The sequence below is a fragment of the Desmodus rotundus genome, chromosome 10 (assembly GCF_022682495.2).
Source record: "Desmodus rotundus isolate HL8 chromosome 10, HLdesRot8A.1, whole genome shotgun sequence".
Classification (NCBI taxonomy): Eukaryota; Metazoa; Chordata; class Mammalia; order Chiroptera; family Phyllostomidae; genus Desmodus; species Desmodus rotundus.
This window is the reverse complement of record NC_071396.1, coordinates 41,810,863-41,827,544: the sequence shown is the minus strand read 5'-3', so window position 1 is coordinate 41,827,544 and position 16,682 is coordinate 41,810,863. Positions and strand designations below refer to the sequence as shown.

General features: G+C 60.3%; 1 protein-coding gene across 1 annotated transcript; it reads right to left on the bottom strand.

The window, feature by feature from the left end:
- Positions 1-1,746: 1,746 nt before the first annotated feature.
- RGS14 (regulator of G protein signaling 14) lies at positions 1,747-15,240 on the bottom strand. Its single transcript, XM_053913340.1, has 15 exons — positions 15,037-15,240; positions 8,493-8,514; positions 8,137-8,315; positions 7,688-7,780; positions 7,459-7,602; positions 6,947-7,090; positions 6,719-6,830; positions 6,288-6,400; positions 5,683-5,886; positions 3,629-3,705; positions 3,264-3,390; positions 3,092-3,173; positions 2,940-2,986; positions 2,746-2,860; positions 1,747-2,483 (listed from the first exon to the last, which is right to left on the bottom strand). Exons 1-15 carry the CDS (start codon positions 15,079-15,081, stop codon positions 2,281-2,283), a joined length of 1,707 nt encoding a protein of 568 aa, XP_053769315.1. The 5' UTR covers positions 15,082-15,240; the 3' UTR covers positions 1,747-2,280.
- Between the last annotated feature and the right edge of the window lie 1,442 nt (positions 15,241-16,682).

The window sequence follows — 16,682 nt, the reverse complement described above, 5'->3', positions numbered from 1 at the left end:
AGGCTGTGGCTCCCTTTGTCAGCCCACTAGGCCAAGGGAATACAGAGGGGACCAAGAAAGGTGAGGTCCCTGCCCTCAAGGCCCCTGCATCGGATTGTCGGCAAACAAGTGTGAAGAAGTAGATGAGATGGTTGCAGTGGACTGAGTGCCGTCGGGGGATCTCGGTGGGATGGCAGAGCACAAAGTGGGGAGCTCTCCGTATTCGATGTCTTAGCCCGCTTGGGCTGCCAGAGCAGAAACACCAGAGACTGGCTGGCTTATGAGCAGCAGAAACAAATTTCTCCCAGTCCCTGAGGCTGGAACTCAGGCCAGAGTGCCGGCCTGCCTGGGGCCTGGTGAGGGCTCTCTTCCAGGTGGCAGCCAGCCGTCTTCTCCCTGTGACCTCACATGGGGGCAGGGGTGAAGGAGCTGTCTGGGGTCTCCCATAAAGGCCTGGTCCCAATCATGAGGGCTCCACCCTCAGGTCCTAACCACCTCCCAAAGGCCCCACCTCCAAGCACCCTCCCACTGGAGTTGGGATCTGAACACAGGAGTGTAGGGCCACACCCATTTAGACCACAGCATAAGGTGGCCAGGGAAGGCTCCTGTGAGGTGTGTAGGACAAGATTTTCAGGGAAGCAGGGCTTTGGGTCTGCAGGGCTTAGCAACCCCACACAAGCAGCAAGCATACACACTGAAAGAAAACGTGCAGGCTCGCCTGACGAGCGAGTCAGGAAGTGGCCGTCTTCAGGCGCCTCCTGCTGTCCCTCAGTCCTGCTCTCCTGTGTCACTCATCGTGTGCAGGTTCCCTCCCTGCAGGTCCTGTCTACAACCCCCCAGGAGATGATAGAAAAGGACCAGGATCAGGATTCTGATTGGGGGAGAGGATCATCCCTGAACTAAACTGACTAGCCAGGTCTGGGTCACGGGCTTGCACCAGCAGCTAGGGGTCCCCACAGCCAAACAACATGGACAAGGGGACGGAGTGCTGAAGCCCCCTCTCCCAGGAAGGCCCGGCTGTGAGTACTGGAGAAAGCACAATGGGCCAGCAATACCCGCCCCTCTCCAGTTCCAGGACGGGGCCTGTGCCAGTGGGGGAGCTCCTGGCAGAGCGGACAGCCAGGGCAACAAGCTGGAATGAGGATGAGAGCTCAACCTGTTGAGGTGGTCAGGAGGGCCCCTCACTCCCTGGATACCTCCTGGAGGCTCCTGTGTCCCCTTGCTTCCCCTGTCACAGCACGGGGACTGAGTCTGGCTTCTCTGCCTACAGGCTGGGGACCTCCTTCTGGGAGGCCTCCCCTGCTCCCCCTCCCTGTGTAGGGTTTCCCTGCTGCCTGGGGGTGACCACCTAGTCAAAGGAGTAAGGGGCAGAGCCCGTCCTTGCCACAATGCCTGGTGCCCCCACCACGGCCTTCGATGCATCCACAGAAACCGCAGCCATGTCTGCAGGGACACACTGGGTCCCCCAGAGAAGCAGAAAACAGCCACTAGACACTGTACTCAGATCGGAGCGCAAGGAACAGTAGGGTCACACCTGGCAGAGGCACAGATCCCCAGGGGGTCCTCCCCTTCCCCTCCTTCCCTCCTGTGTCCCCCCACCGTCCCACACTTTGTGCAGCCAGGAAGAGAAGTTCTGATAACAGGAAGTCAGGGGGCACATCCTGAGGTCTCCAAGAGCTTCCGGGCACTGTGCCCTCGGTGACAGATGCAATGTGGTTTTCGGGGGTGGGGTGGGGGGTACAGCAGACACAAGGAACACACCTCATGACAGAACAATAATAATAATTATAATAACAATATTATACATTCAGGACAAACCCAGCTGCCCCAAGCCAACTGGAAAATCTGTCTGTCCAGTAGAGTCCAGTGGGTAGAGGGAGGGGCTGCCTAGCTGCACCCCCAGGCCTTGCTCATTCCATCTCCCTGAGGAGGGGCCTGCCCCTCCTCCTGCTCCCTGATGAGGCTTGGCACAGGGTGGGGAGGCTGGCACTGCCAACACCACCCCTCTGTGTTGGGTGAGCCCGCACGGGGGTGGGGGAAGGGAGGAGGGGAGCCGCACCTACCCCCAGTGGCCTGCTTCAAGGGATGGGTGGGCAAGCCTCTGAGGGACCAAGTGGTGGCAGCTGTGGGGTATGGCTACTCTGAGCCCCTCTCCACCCCCTTGTGGCTCTTCCTTCGGGCCAGCCCGTGGCAGGAAGGGGCCGGGGACACTCACAGCACAGACAGGGCATGCAGAGCAGGGCCATGGCATGCTCGGCCTGCCAGGGGCTGTTGCAGCCAGCCTGGACTGTTGGACAGCTGTCAGAGGGCTGAGTGGGCTGTGCAGCCCGAGGGGCCCCCCTCGGGTGGAGCTGATGACTCAGTCTGTGGTGGGGCCTCCTGGGGTCTGGGCCCTTGGGCAGGCAGCTGCAGGAATTCTGGAAGCACTAGGTCCTCTTTGCGCAGAAGGCCCCTTTGGTCATGGGCCCCGCTGCTTTGGACCCGGTTCAGCAGCTCCACTAGGCCTGGGGGTGGCCACAGAATCAGGGGACCCTCCTGCAGAGAACTGCCCACTGTCTTCCACCGCAGTTCACTGCCCGTACTATGGCCACAGCCTTCCTGACCCCAGCACGGAGGCCCCTGCTCACCCCGATCCCAGCCTGGCTGGTCCCCCAACCCTGATGACCCCCAGCCCTCTTGTTCAAGCTCCAATGACATCCAGTCCCCTGATGCCACCTCAGTGGTGCCAAACCCCCTGGTCTTCAGCCCCCGCCATCCCCAAAGTACCTTCGATGTCACAGGTCTGTCGCCTCCCAGTGACACTACTGGGCTCCCCGGCTGGGGAGCTGAGCGGCAGCGGAGGCGGGTGGGCGGCCTTGTCCTGGGTTCTAGGCGGGGCGCGCTGTGAGAATGTGGGGTCAGAGCCACAACCAGGAGGCGAGGTGTGGCGGGCAAAAGAGGGCTTCCCGCCTTTCACTCACCTGGCTAAGGCAGGGGGATGCATCGCCAGCTTCGGAAATCGTCACACCTGGGGCAGAGAGAGCCACCCTTTGTGTTTGCGTCTCACCTGGACCCTCTTACTCCTTGATCGGAGCCGGCCCCGGGGACCACGCCCCGGGCCAACATCCCCTACCTGGGAGAGTGTCCAAAACCAGTCTCTGGGCCGCCACTGAGCTCACTAGCTTCCCCAGATCCAGCGGCTGCTTCTCGCCTGGCTGCGGGGACAGGTCAGCAGCCCGCAGGACTGGGAGCCCACTCCCCCCCGCCCCGCCCCCCGCCCCAGCCCAGCAGTCCCGCAGGCTCACCAGGCGCAGCTCCACCTGTTGCGGGCTCAGGCCGTGCTTCGCCAGGATGGGCTGCAGCGCCTCCTGCAGCCGTTTGGTGGGCTTGACCGAGATCCGCACCACGCGCTGTAGCGCCGCCAACTCGAGGCTGCACGGAACCCTCCGGCTGCGATAGGGCCGAGGGCAGGACCCCGCCTCTCCTCCCAACCCACACCCTTCAGCCCCGGGAGGAGGCGGAGCCTGAACCCGGGCGGGGGAGGTCCAGCTAGGGGTAGGGGGTAAGGACTTAGCCCAAGGGGAGGGGTTAGCACTAGAGGCGGGACCTTCAGGAAAGAACTGTAGCTCGAACAACGACCCGACCCAAGCCTCGAGGAAGGGGCACTCACTGGAAGGTGATCCTGTTCTCCAGTCTCACTTCCTGGTCCGCCAGCACGGTGCAGTCCTGATCCAGGACCAGGGCCTTCTGCAGACGCCAGGCAGGGTCTAAGTCCCTCCTCCCATCCCTAGCTTGCCCCGCTGCCCGAGGGAACCACCTTCACTTCTTCAGGGGCTGCCCTAACGTTTAGAGGGAAGGGTGGATGGGCAGGTGAACCATAGAGACGTGAATGCAGTAGAGACCAGGCTGGAGGCAGAGCCGGGCAGGGGCATGGCCAAGGCAGGGGAGAAGGCTGGTAGGAGTGCGGGGCACACTCGCAAAAGGGAGTTCTGGGGAACACGAGGGTGGGGCAGGCACGGAATGGCAAAGGGGTTGCTTGGGTAAGGGGCAGCCTTAAGTCCTGGATCATAGGGCGCCTCTTCCCGGGCCAGGACAGGATCTGACTCCCGGACAGCTGTGCCTTGTCCCTCAGGCATGCGAAACCCACCCTGACCAGCTGGACGAATTTCCTCCCTCACCACCCATCTTTGGTCGGCCACCCAGGGCTTGTCGCTTTTTGGATATTTGTCCACTTCTCTCCATCCCCACCTACTAAGGACACTTCTTGTCTCCTCACTGCAAAAAGGGCTTCTCCCCCCAAGTCTGCCGTGAGGACTGGAGGAAGCGAAGCGTCTGGCACAGCAGGCCCAGAAATGGGGGCTGTGGGGATTACTGTCCCCAGAGGCTCTGGGACCTGCACCGGCTGGGGGCAGGGAGGCAGCCTCTAGCCTGCCCTGGGCCTGCGCCGTGCTGCAGGGACAGGCGGAGTGTGGGTGGTGAAGTTATACTTAGCAGTCATGAAAGCCCGTCTGGGCTGTGGAGGCTGCTCTGGAGGCCCGAGAGAGTGGGCAGACCTCTCCCCACCCTTGCCCTCACACTCCCACACTCTGGGCCCCTGAGCGCGCCCTGAACTTCTCACCCACTTCCAGGTCATGGATTCAGCTCTTCCCTCTGCCTGGAATGTCCTCCTCCCCGCCCCCCCCCCCCCCCAGCTCTGAGAGGCAAGCTCCTCCTCATCCTCATCAACTGCTGCCTCTTCCAAGAAGCCTTCCTGGGATCAACCACAAATGCCCACCTCACCCCAGAAACCCTCTGGAGGTTTGACTCCTCCTCCCTGATCATACCCTGCCCAGCTCACCTCCAGCCAGTAGACCTGGAGGACAGAGCTTAGGCCCAGGCCCTTCTGCCCACCCACTGTGCAGGGGGTTAGGATTTGGCTGCTGGGTGAATGAAATCCTGTTGGGTCTTCTGGGATGCAGCGCTCTTCCTTCAGGCCCCCCACTGGACGGCTTGGTTTAAAGTGAGTTTCCCCCTAGACTCCCCTTTAAAGCTAGGCTACTTTGTACCTAAAGGAAAGTTTTCATGGGTTCCGTAGGGTTGGGTGCTCCTGGTGGCAAAGGAGGGGAGGGCTCCCCCAACAGTGATTTCAGGGGTGGGCAGTCTGAGGTAGGAGTGCTGGGGGAAAAGCCACCTCCAGCAGGGGTTCTTCCTGCTCTACAACCCAAAACCATCAGAGTGGGGATGCTGGGTGAAGCTGGAGATCAGGATGGGCGGGGCGGGGCAGGATTTGGGAAGTTGAGAGTGGATATCTGAGTTTGAGTGAGGAGTTGGCACTGGGCTGATTTGGAGTTGGGCATGGGGGGAGGGGTATGGTTACTAGAGGCTGGAGTTAAGAAGGAGGTGAGCTGGCCTGCGAACCAAAGGGTGGCTAGTTGGATTCCCAGTCAGGGCACTAGCCTGGGTTGCGGGCCAGGTCCCCAGTAGGGGGCGAGCGAGAGGCAACCACACAGGGCTGTTTCTCTCCCTCTCTCCCTCCCTTCCCTGCTCTCTAAAAATAAATAAATAAATGAAATCTTTGGGAAAAAAAAAGAACGGGGTGAGGATAGGGGATAGGGTTGGAATTAGGGTTGGTCAGGGGATCAGGAATGGAATTGGGGTTGAGGTCACAGCTGAGCAGAGGCAGGAATGGGGTTGGGATGAGGACCAGAGGGGGAGTTGGAGCTGGCGACCAGGCCAGGTTCGCACCTGCTCATTGCCCACCAGGTAGACCTTGATGTCAGGTAGAGAGAGGCCTCGTTTCTCACAGATGCCTGATAGCATGGCGCGAATGGTGAGGCCGGGTCGGGCCAGGGCCAAGGAGGCTGTGCCGTCGGGCAGGTACACGCAACAGTACTTCCCGTGCCGGCTTTCGCTGTCACCTTCTGAGCTGCCGAGGCTCTTCCGATGGCTCTAATGCGGGGCAGGAGTGGTGGGGAGGTCATGGGTGCACATTCGAGGACATGCAGACCGGTGAGCGCACTGGGGCACACGCATGCACACAGGCACACATGCCGCAGAGCACACCTGTCCTCCTACAGGAACATGTATGCCCAACGAGGCACACAGGTACCCAGAGGGAGGTCCACCCACCGGCACCCTCCCACACGCAGTGTCCACCTGGGCACCCACACGTGCACATACGTCGCCTGCATGGGACCCATTGTGGTGAGGTCAGGTAGGAAGTAAGCAGGCGAAGGAACTGGTTGCGAGAAGCAAGCGAGGGTCGTGGAAGTGAGGGTGGTGACTGGGAATGATGGCGGCCACGCGAAGGGACCCTAGCCCGCACTTCGTCTCCCCCAGCCGTCGCTCACCTCAGATTTGCTGCTGGTGAAGGCGAGGAAGCCGAGGTCCAGACTGGCCGAGGAGTTGAGGGAGCCCTGGGACTCTCGTCTCAAGGCCGAATTTGCCCCGGTGCCCGCCAGTTCTAGGAGAGGGGGAGCAGTGAGCAGGGCAGCCCCCGACCCCCATCCCCTGCGGAGGCCTCTCCTCAGTTGGGGGCCCGGGTGGAGCTCTCCTGTATGGGTCTAACGCGGTTTGGGGTCCTGCAAGCCTTGCTACCGAGGGGGCTCCCCAGACTTCTGGGGTGTAGCCTGGGAACCAGGCCACCGGGGGAACGCGGTGGCCACAGGGCCCTGCGTTCCTCTCGGTTTTCGCAAACTGTGGGACAAGTAGGAGGAAAGGGGTTCTCAAGGTTTGCCTACACTCCCGCCCTCTCTTCCCGGGGGCCCGCTCCTGCCCTCACCCCTGCGGAAGGACTTGCGGAGCGGGCGGCCCCCGGGGCCCTCAGCCGTCGGCAGCTGCCCAAGCTCCTCCACGCCGAGCGGCAGCGACTTCCCGGCCTTCAGCTTCGGCTTCTGCGGGCACACGGAAGGCGCTGGCACCGCGCCGGGCCCCAGCCCGCACGCAGACCCCCGGGCGAGCCCGCAGATGTGCCCCGGGCACCCCGCGCCCCACAGCCCCTGGTCCACACCTTCCTGGAGGCGTCGGGGCTGCCGAGGCGCGAGGAGCCGGGGTCCGGGAGGGGGCGCCCCTCCGCCTCCGCCAGGAGGCACTCGCGGTACAGCGGGGACTTGACGAAGCGCGCATAGCTGTCGAATTTCATCAAGTTGAAGATCTACGGGGCAGGCGCCGCGGCGGTGAGCCGGGGTCCCAGGCCGGGCCGGCGGAGTTGGCCTGGTCTCTCACCTGGGAAGCAAGCCCCTGGCCCCGACCACCCACCTTCCAGGCCCAGGCCCCGCCCTTACGCGTGGCCCCACCCACTTCGCGACTAGGCCACGCCCCTGGCTCACTCCTTCACAGCAGCCTGGGGTATCTACCTCGGAACAGCGCCCTGCCCAGCATTAACTTGTTTCTAAACCCACAACCAAATTTGCCCCTTCCCCACCGCACCCCTCATTCCCTGCCCTACGCGGCTCAGGCTCTGCCCCTGGATCTGGCCCCGCCTCTGCTCCTGCGCTCCCTTTCAAAGCCACGCCCCCTCACCTGAAGTTGCTGCGCCCGGAACATGTCCGGTCGGGGCTCGGCCAGCACCTCCTCACCGAGCCAGGCCTGCCGGTCGATGTTCACCGGGCTCAGTGCCTGGCTGGACAGGAACTCCTGGTAGATGCTGCGGGCCTCCTGAGTTAGCTGGGGAAGGAGGGACAGGTGAAGGTCAGGGGCATCCCCCAGGCCCTGGTCCCACCTCTCTGCCTCACCTCTGTCTTCCCCCCACCTTCTGGGTATCGCTGGCAGGGATCTGCTGGAAGCTCTCGCAGGCCTTCCAGAAAGTCAGGTTCTCGGCACTGTACTCCTTCTTCAGGAACTCCTGGGGGTGAGGGGTGGGGGGGCGGATGGTGGTGGAGGGTCAGGTGGGTGTGTAAGAAGGAAAAGGCAGTCAGGAGTGAGAGACCCAGTCAGGCGATGTGGTCAAAGGGGTTGGGATAGAGACTCAAGGTCGAGGCCAAGCCAGACAGATGGATGGGGCCCATACAGATGCACAGAGAGAAAAGGACAGGCAGACACAAGGACAGAGAGAAGCAAAGTTCCCAGCTGGCAGAAGAGGAAGAGAGACCAAAGGAAAGCTGCGGCAAAGGCAGCTGACACCACGGGCCAACCTGAAGTGCCATGCATGCTCCCCACCCCTTCTGCCACCTGGCCCCCCTATCCCACCCTAGGGCTCACAGTGAAGTAGGCCTGGCCCAGCGGGTCCTGCAGCAGCCGTTCGAAGGACAGGCCCCAGCTGGCCGCGGGCTGGTCCTCCGTGGGGAAGGAGCTGCTGGGGCCACTGGGGAGGCTGTGGATGCTGAGGGAGCTGCCCCGGCCCTCGCCCTGGCCCTGGGGCCCCGCCTTGCTGCTCAGCTCTGCAGGGGGACAGACAAGTGGCCGTGAGCCTTGCAGCCTCCCCAGCCCGTGGCCCAACCCCACCTGCAGAAACTTTCCCTGAATAGACAGCAAGTGGCAGGGGTATCCCCACCCCATTTCCACAGACACCACACCGCAGCCCCAAGCAGGCTCCCTCCACACGCCCTGTCACTCACCTCCGTCTGAGACAGCCAAAACCTACAAGAGACCGGAGGTGGAAAATGAGGGTACAGCACAGGGTGGGTTCTCAAAGGACAGTTCTGGGCCAGCCCCCGGGACTGGAGCTGTGCCCTCTGCCCGGAGGGCCATGCTGGGCATTCCCAGCCCGGTCACTGCTTGTTCAAGGTTTTGCTTAGGCTGTCCCCCGCTCCTCTTCCATCACGGGTCAAGCCCTGTGTGCTTCAACTTCTGCCTGGTACCACCCCCCCCAACCTTGCCCCTGCCTCCCTCCCCCAGCGCCTGCTCGGTAGGCCCAGGGATATAGCTTGGTGGGTAGGAGCACAGACTCTGAATGCTGCCTCTGCCCCTAGCTGTATGACTTTGGACAAGTTACTTGCTTGCCTTCACCTGGAAACAGAGGATGATGATAGTCATAGTAACCTACTTCCTGGGGCTGTTGTGAGGACCAAGTCAATCGAAAGTGTTTGCGGCATCTCGAACAGTGGCCCATGTGCAGTAAGCGCTATATCAGTGTCTGCTGTTGTCTTTGAGGAAGGAAAGGAGCCTCTGTAGCTGACGATCTCCTTATTGCAACTGTTTCCTCTTGGGGACCAGGGTCTCCCTTGGGTCCCAACCCTCCTGGGCAGGGCACAGTATGCTATTTTATAGTACAGAGGTTCTCAAACTTCGGTGTGCATTAGAAACCCCAGGAGGGGCCCCCCTCAGACGATTCAGGTTCAGTAGGTCCAGGAAGGGGCCTGAGACTCTGCATTGCTAACAGGCTGCTAGGTGATGCTGATGGTGCTGGCCCATGGACCACACTGTGAGAGATGCTGCTGTAGCGGCCAACGCCATCCCCTCCTGCCCTGCACGCACAGCTCTGACTTCTCTGGGATCCCAACCATCGGTGAAACGGAAAAACCTTCCTTCAGAATGACACTTGCTTGATCTTCCTACCTTCCCAGCAGCTCCTCCAGCTTCCTCATCATCTCCTACCCCCCGCAAGGTGGCCCCTGCCCCTGCCAGGCTCTATCCTGGGCCCTTCCACCCACATCTCCTCAGCTCCAAACACATAGCCAACTTCCTGCTACCATCTCTGCCCCAATGTCCCACAAGCCCTTCAAATGCATCCAGTGCCAAATGGAAGCCACCTCTGCCACCACCACAGCAGGGATCCCAACCCGCTTCCCTGCATCTCATCTTTCTTCCCATCACCTGAGCTCCCAATGCCAGGGCCTGAGTCATCCCCAGCTCCTCCCTCCCTCTTACCTCCTACATTTCCACTAGGCTCTGTCTGTCATGGGAGCTTCCACCACCTGCCCCTCCTTTCCAACCCCACTGGAAGCAGGTCTGCAAACACCTCTCCCCCCAGAAAGCCTCTCCCGGCCCCCCTGGCTGCAGCCCCCCTCTCTGCTCCCCACTTGCACCTGGGGTCATGTGCAGGTATGTGAGACAGCACTAACATCTTGGCCCTCCGAATGTTTTTTTTTCTTTTTAAATTTAAAGAGGTTTCCTACATTTAAAAATCAGGAATTTTACAGAAAACCCCAGCTTTATGGCCCCGCCACCCTGAGCTTCTTCCAGCATGGCAACCTCGGCTGGCACTGAGCAGCAGCCCTGAGCCTGGAAGGGCTCAGCCTCCTCGGAGGTCTCTGGGGCCAGTTTGATGCATTTGTGTTACTTATGGAAGCAGGTGCTGCCCAGACGGCGTGGGTTTAAATCTGTGCTGTGTGACTTGGACAGGATACTTTACCTCTCTGTGCCTCCGTTTCCTCTTCTATACAAATGGAGAAAATATGTAATCGTCCTGACTTTAAAGCGTTGCTGTGCGTAAATAAATTATCTATATATGCCAAGAACTCAGGACCCTCTCTGGCACGTGTAAGTATTCAGAGAACATTGTTATTACTGTTGCTGTGTTAGTACTGGTGGCCGACCCTGCTCCCTCCCACTTTCTAGTTGGGGGGCCTGCCACAGAGGAAGAGCACAGGTGTCAGAGTCTGTCAGACCTGAATTCAAACCCCAGCCCCACCCTTTTCCAGTTTCAGGACCGTGGTCCCCTCCCTGAGTCTCCTCTCCCTCCAGGAGCCCTGTGATGATGAGATGCTGCTGAGGAGGAGGGAGAGTTTTCGAAGGCAATGGCAACGCCCCTGCCCCAGCCCGCTCAGCCCTCCCCTCCCTGCCTTGCTCTCCCCCATCAGATGGCCCTGTCCCAGCCATCTCTCACAGCTCCAGGAGAAAGCCCCAACTGTGGGGGGATGTGCCTACGGCCAGTCCCTTCCAGCCTGCTCTTTCTCTTCTGGCCACCTGCCTGCCCAGGCTGCTCTCTCTGCTGCTCCCCCTCCCCCCATGGCTGCTGGGGCAGGCTGGGACCCCAGAGAGGGCAAGGCTCTGCCACTGAAGCCAGCCCTACCTCTATTTTGTTTTATTCTCTGAATGAGGTCAAATTGACTTTCTGTGTCTTTAGGTGGGGCCAGCTCCACCTAAAGGTCCTCCCCAGGCCCCACTCCCGGCCCTGGGAGGCCAGCACATGCTGGGTCATAGCTGCAGCTCCGCCTGGGCCTAACTGACAAACCCCTTCAGCCTCCGTCTTTCCCTCCTCCTCCCTCCACCCTACACTTTATTAAACTTCTCTGGTTTTCCCTCACCCCTACACACTCCTGCTTCCTGCTTCGCTGTTTTCTCTGCCTGGTATCTGCTTCTGCTCCCCTGCCCAGTGGCTCTCCAATCTCTGCTCATTGACAATCTCTGCCTGTCTTCCCTAAACACCAGCCGCCCGAATCCCCCTGCCCACCAGGTTTCTGCCCGTCCTTATTTGGGTCTCTCTCCCCTATTAGTCTGGCAGCTCCTGGGAGGCAGGCTTGGGTTGTAGGAGGAAGCCAACCTGCATTGCCTCCCACGAAGCACCCTCCTTGCCCAGGGCTTCCAAGCAGTCATCAGGGCCCTGAGCAGCACTGCTCTGCCCGCCTAGGCTGCCCCAGCAACCCCTCCCCCCGCACCAGGGATGCTCCACCTCTGAATACCCCACCTCTGAGCCTGCAGTTCACCTTCCTGAGCCCCTCCTGCCCCATTGGTTGCTGGTCTGCGTAGCCGAGGCCGACAGGAGGGGGACCAACATCTGGAGGTGGGAGGGTTGGAGTGGAGGCCAGTTCCAGTTCCACTATGCCAGCAGAAGTGACCTCCCTTCTGTGGGCCTCAGTTTCCCCCTTGATAGCATAGGGCTCAGCTTTCCCAACCTGCCGGGGCTGCCGGGAAGGACAAAAGGCCTGTACTTGGAAGCAGCAGGCATGAGGCAGTCAGGGCTCCTCTGCCCTCACGCCGAGCTGCAGGCCAGGCTCCCACTTGCCCAGGCCTCCAGGCCAGGGGAAGTTGTGCTGAGCAGGGCTGGCCTTGCCCCACCCGGCCTGCCTGAGGAGAAGTGGTGCGTGAATGGTGAGAAAAGGGGAAGAGAGGATGAGGAAGGGTGTGGTGTCCAGCGGTATCCCCAGTCCATGGTCGGGCATCATCAGTTGCTATAGTTTTTCTTAGGAGATGGGCCCCGGGGGAGCCACTGGTGTCTAAATACTAAGGTGACGGTGGCCCAGCATTTCCTGAGCTCCAATGGGGTGACAGGCACATGGGCTTGTTCTCACTCAGTCCTCACAGCCCGATCCTGTGAGGCAGCTACTACTCCTCCCATCTCTCAGGTGAGGACACCTAGGCGCGAAGTCACACAGCTGCGAAGTGGCCGAGATGAAACTGGAGCCCAAGTGTGCCTGACTCTGGAGTCTGAGGTCTTCCCCCCACTAAGCTGCCTCCCAGGGTGGACAGGAGACTTCCCAGAGGAGCTGGGAGACCCAGGGCCTCAGTGCTTGGGCCACAGGTGGGCAAAGCCAATTGGGGGTAAAGGGCCCAGGTGCTCCTCATGAACCCTGACCCCTGGAGGGGTCGGACTGCAAAGGGAGAGCCGATCTACTGTGTGTCTGCTGTACCATCATCTCTCATCCTAGCCTGGGGAAGCCAAGGCCCGGAGACACCCACAGAGGACCCTGGGAGCCTGGCTCCTCCAGTCTGCGCCAGCCCTGGGGAGCTGACCCCAGACTTGGCCCCTCTGTGAGGTCACCTGTCTCTCAGATGGCCCAGAGGTGCATGGGCTCTGCCTTGCACGTCTCCTTGTCAGGTGGGGGAGACTAAGCAGGCTGCCCAAGAGTGACAGAATATGATGAGCGCCCCTCCCAGTGTCCCTACATCTGGGCCTTTCCCCGCTCCACACCTGCCTCCGGCTGGCACATCCTGCTGGGACTTCTTCCAGGCCCCAGTGCACCAAGTGCACAGAGGGGCTGCTTCTCCCTCCCAGGCCCCTGGAGCTTTCTCCATCCCTGAGCCGCAGCTCTCACCCGAACCGGAATTTTACTCCGGGGTTTGTGCCCATGCCTTTTGCCAGACTGGGAGCTGCTTGAGGGCAGGGGACAGAATGAAGGGCCTGGGCCTTGAGAACTGGGACAGGGCCAGCACCAAGCAGGCCCAGCGGAGGTGTTGTCGAATGAATGAGTGAGCAAATGAGGTGGCAGTTGGGGCTGCGTGGAGGCATCTCTGGGAGGGGGGCTGGGAGTCATCTCTAAGTGACAGGTTTCATTGCAACTGCCTGACATGCTGAGTGGCAGAAAGACAAGGTTGACAAATGAAACTGCCTCTGCAAGGAATGACGAGGGTGGGGTGGCAGCTGGGGGAGGTGGGGGAGGACAGAGCCAGGCAGTTTGGGGAGGGGGAGGAACCATGGCATTGAGTCAGAGGAGCTAGGTTCAAATGTGGGCCCTTACATCCCGCCAGCTGCCCTCCCCAAGTCATTCATTCCTCTGAGCCTCCATCAGGAGGTGATTCATGGGAGGAGCCGGATGCCTGGCTCACAGGTGCCTGTTTGTGCTCATCCCTGCTACAGCCGCCGATGCCCATCTGCCCCTCCCCGTCTTAGCTGAGCTTGGCCTCAGAAAGCTCCCAAAGACCAGCAAGAGGCCAATCTGTGGCCCTTGGGATTCCCAGAGGTGGCACAGGACATTCAGAACAGGCCCAGGAAGCACAAAGATAAACCTGTGTGAGCAGGTTGCCGAGAGGAAAGCCTGTGGGCTTACCGAGGTGGGGGGCCGAGCTCGGGTACCCTCCTTGCTCCGAATGACTTTGGGCAGAGAAGACACAGTTGACGAGGGAAGGGCAGAGGCAAAGGGTGCCTCTGGGCCCCTTAGCTGCCGCTTGGGGTGGGGGTGGGAGTGGGCATGGCCCCCCTTGGCCTGGACACCCAAGTGTCATGCCTATAGGCTAGGAGTGCGAGACCCACAGGTTCCCGAACTTTCAGTTAGCCTGATGGTCGAGACAGTGAGGTGGGCGCCTGGGCCAGCTTGGAGGGGTCTGCCTCTCTCCCACCCTGCTAGCCTGGGGGTGGGCAATACAGAGATGCTGGGAGGAGAGAGGAAAAATGGATCTTGAGACTTAGGAGGCAGGAGCGGGGTTGGGGATGGCTCAGCTTCTTGGTGAGGCAGGAGATCCTTGAAGAGGGGCTGATGATGAAGAGGGCATCGGACTGACATTTATGGAGCCCTCCTATTCATCATTCATATTCCTCATTCCATTTAAGCATCTCAACAAGACTTAGAGATCGGTTCTATTCTCCTGACTTTACAGATGAGGAGCCTGAGGATCAGAGAGGACCGCCTAGTAAGGGAAAACAGAGCCAAGGCTGGAACCCAAGCCTCCCTAGATCCATTGGCTTTGTTTCACAATACTAGGCTGGGGCCTGGCGGGAGGCTAGGACAATCTGGCCTTTCTGGGCTTGTTAGGAAGGATTAGGGACCTGCCAAATGGGCTGGTATTCTAGGGAGAGAAGGGAGGCCCAGCACAGCCTGCCCCATCTGTTGAATGAACAAAGAAGCTGGACCTTACAAGGGCAGCTGGACCCGGGGTCCAAGCAGCCAGGGAGGGTGTTTAGGGGGTGGGGCAGCAGCAGCCAGGGCATCCTAGAGCCCAGCTACTCCAAAGCTCCCCAGGAACTTGAGATTATAACGGACAAGCTGCACCAACCTGGCCTGACCCCTCTGAGCCACCCCAGGCTGCACAACGACTGCCAGTTCTGGCAGGAAGCCTCTGGAGCAGGTCCAGCTGCGGGCAGCAACCTAGTGAGGGCTGCGCCTTACCCGACCTTGGGCATCAGAACATGGGGTGAGGAGGGGAGGGCTGAAGCTAAACGAGGTGTGACGGTTTGGGCCCATGGGGGTGTGCAGGGGGCACGGGGCATGCCAAGCAGCCCCAGAGGGTGCCAGAGGAGCAGGAGAGGCAGCAGCGGGGCCTGACCAGAAGCCTGTGCTGGCTGTGCTCTGGCCTGATCCCCAGGGTTGCCCTAGGTCCCCAGCAGGCCAGTCTGGAAGGTCCAGGGGTGAGGGCACTAGGTCCCACCACCTGCTGTCTGAACCCAAGTTCTTCCGCCCGCTAGCAGCACGCAGGTTCTTGCCCAGCCCTGCTGGGTGTGCTCCGGGGCTCCACCCTGGGTGTGCCCATCCCTCCCCACGGGCCTGGCTTGGAGCCTACACTCACCATGCGCCCGTTGGGGACGCCCAGGTGCTTGGGCTTCCCTGGCATGCCTCCGCTGTTCACTGGTCCCCGCTACGGGGGGGCGCCCACCATGGGGACTGTGGGCAGCGCGCCGAGGCCAGAGCTTGCAGGGCGGCAGGCTGGCGCGGATAGAACCCAGCTCCGCTCCTGCGGGCCCTCACATCCTGAAACACCAGCTCACTACCTCTTTTCTCTGCCACAGGAAGTGTCTCTATAGAAACGGAACCACAGAAAAAAGCAAGGTCTAAGAGAGTGAACGCCTCTTCCTACTCACACTTTCAAACACACACACGCTGCCAGCGCAACCTTGCAGTGCCCCACGCAGGCACCAACACATGGCAGGGGCCCCGCGTGCTCGGAGAGGAGCCCAGCCTGGTCTGGCCCGGCCCGGGGAGCTCCAGGGTCACGTCCACACAGAAATGCATGTTCACACACCTAGGCAACTTGGGGCAACCTAGCAGGGGCTCTATGCACATGTGTGTATATACAAGTATAGGTGCTCCAAGTATCCACACATGGACTTTGCTCAGCACACGCTTATCTCACACCTACTGTGTGTTGGGCATGTACACACTCAGCACCCCTCCCCCAGGCAGTTGTGCCTGTGCAGTTACTCCCTGTGTCCTCAGACACTTCCCAGGCATGTGCCCAGGTGTGCAGACAAGTGGACACCTGGCATGCGTGGTCATGCACACACAGACCATTCAGATGTGCACGTCATAAACACACAGGTTCTCCTTCATAAGGACCACCTGGTGTCCGGTCATCTGTCTGCACAATCCTGGGAACGGGCATACGTGACAGGCACCCCTGCACACAGCACAGGTGCGTGCCACGCTCGCCCACGTGGACAGGGGTACGGGTCAGGTGCGCCTGTGCCTTCACCGTCCCCTCGCTCACATACAAACCCACCTCGGCCGAACTCTGCCAGCTGAGGAGTGGCACCCTGCCCTCTCAGCCTGGCCAGTCCCAGGTGAACTGGGGCCCGTTAGCCAGAATCCTCAGCTCATGTCTTTCTTATACATGCATGTTCCCTCTACTGGATGTATGGACGTAGGGCCCTCAACTCCAGCTTGGGCCCCTCTCTCAACAGAGAAAAGGTGACACCCCCTTTTCCATATTCTACCCTCTATACCCTGCCCCCTTTTAGGGCTGTGACCTGCAAACTTCGGTGGCACAGAATTATTCTTCACCACAAACTCATGTTCTTTTCTTCCGGGGCACATGGCTAAGCTTTAATTTCCCAGGCTGCCTTGCGGTCATGTGTGGCCATGTGACTAGCTCCAGTAGTACATGCTCTCTGCATTCTCTTTTCCTTTCAGCTGGCTGGCTGCAGAAGATGATGAGGCTGTAGGGGATCGTGGAGACACAAGGAAGAGGCCTGGGTCTCTGCATTTGTGATCGAAGGCAAGCCACCAATCAGCCAGAAATAGCAGCCTTAGATGGTTATATATGAGCAAGAAATAAACTTGAAGCCATTACACACATTAGGGTTTATTTGTTATAGCAGCTAGCATTACCCTAGTTACATCACCTCTTCATCCAGCCCTGACTCACCTCCTTCCAGACACTTTGCTCCAGGCCACCAGGGCAGAGGGATTCATTCAGACTTGAATGTGTATGAGGTG

What these genes read in the sequence shown, in the direction of transcription:
- RGS14 (XM_053913340.1), bottom strand. Translation starts at nt 15,081, where the DNA reads ATGCCAGGGAAGCCCAAGCACCTGGGCGTCCCCAACGGGCGCATG. An exon ending in GCGTCCCCAACGGGCGCATG is followed by an intron (nt 8,515 to 15,036) that starts GTGAGTGTAGGC and finishes GGTCTCTTGTAG; the next exon opens with GTTTTGGCTGTCTCAGACGG. An exon ending in TGGGCCAGGCCTACTTCACT is followed by an intron (nt 7,781 to 8,136) that starts GTGAGCCCTAGG and finishes CCTCACCCCCAG; the next exon opens with GAGTTCCTGAAGAAGGAGTA.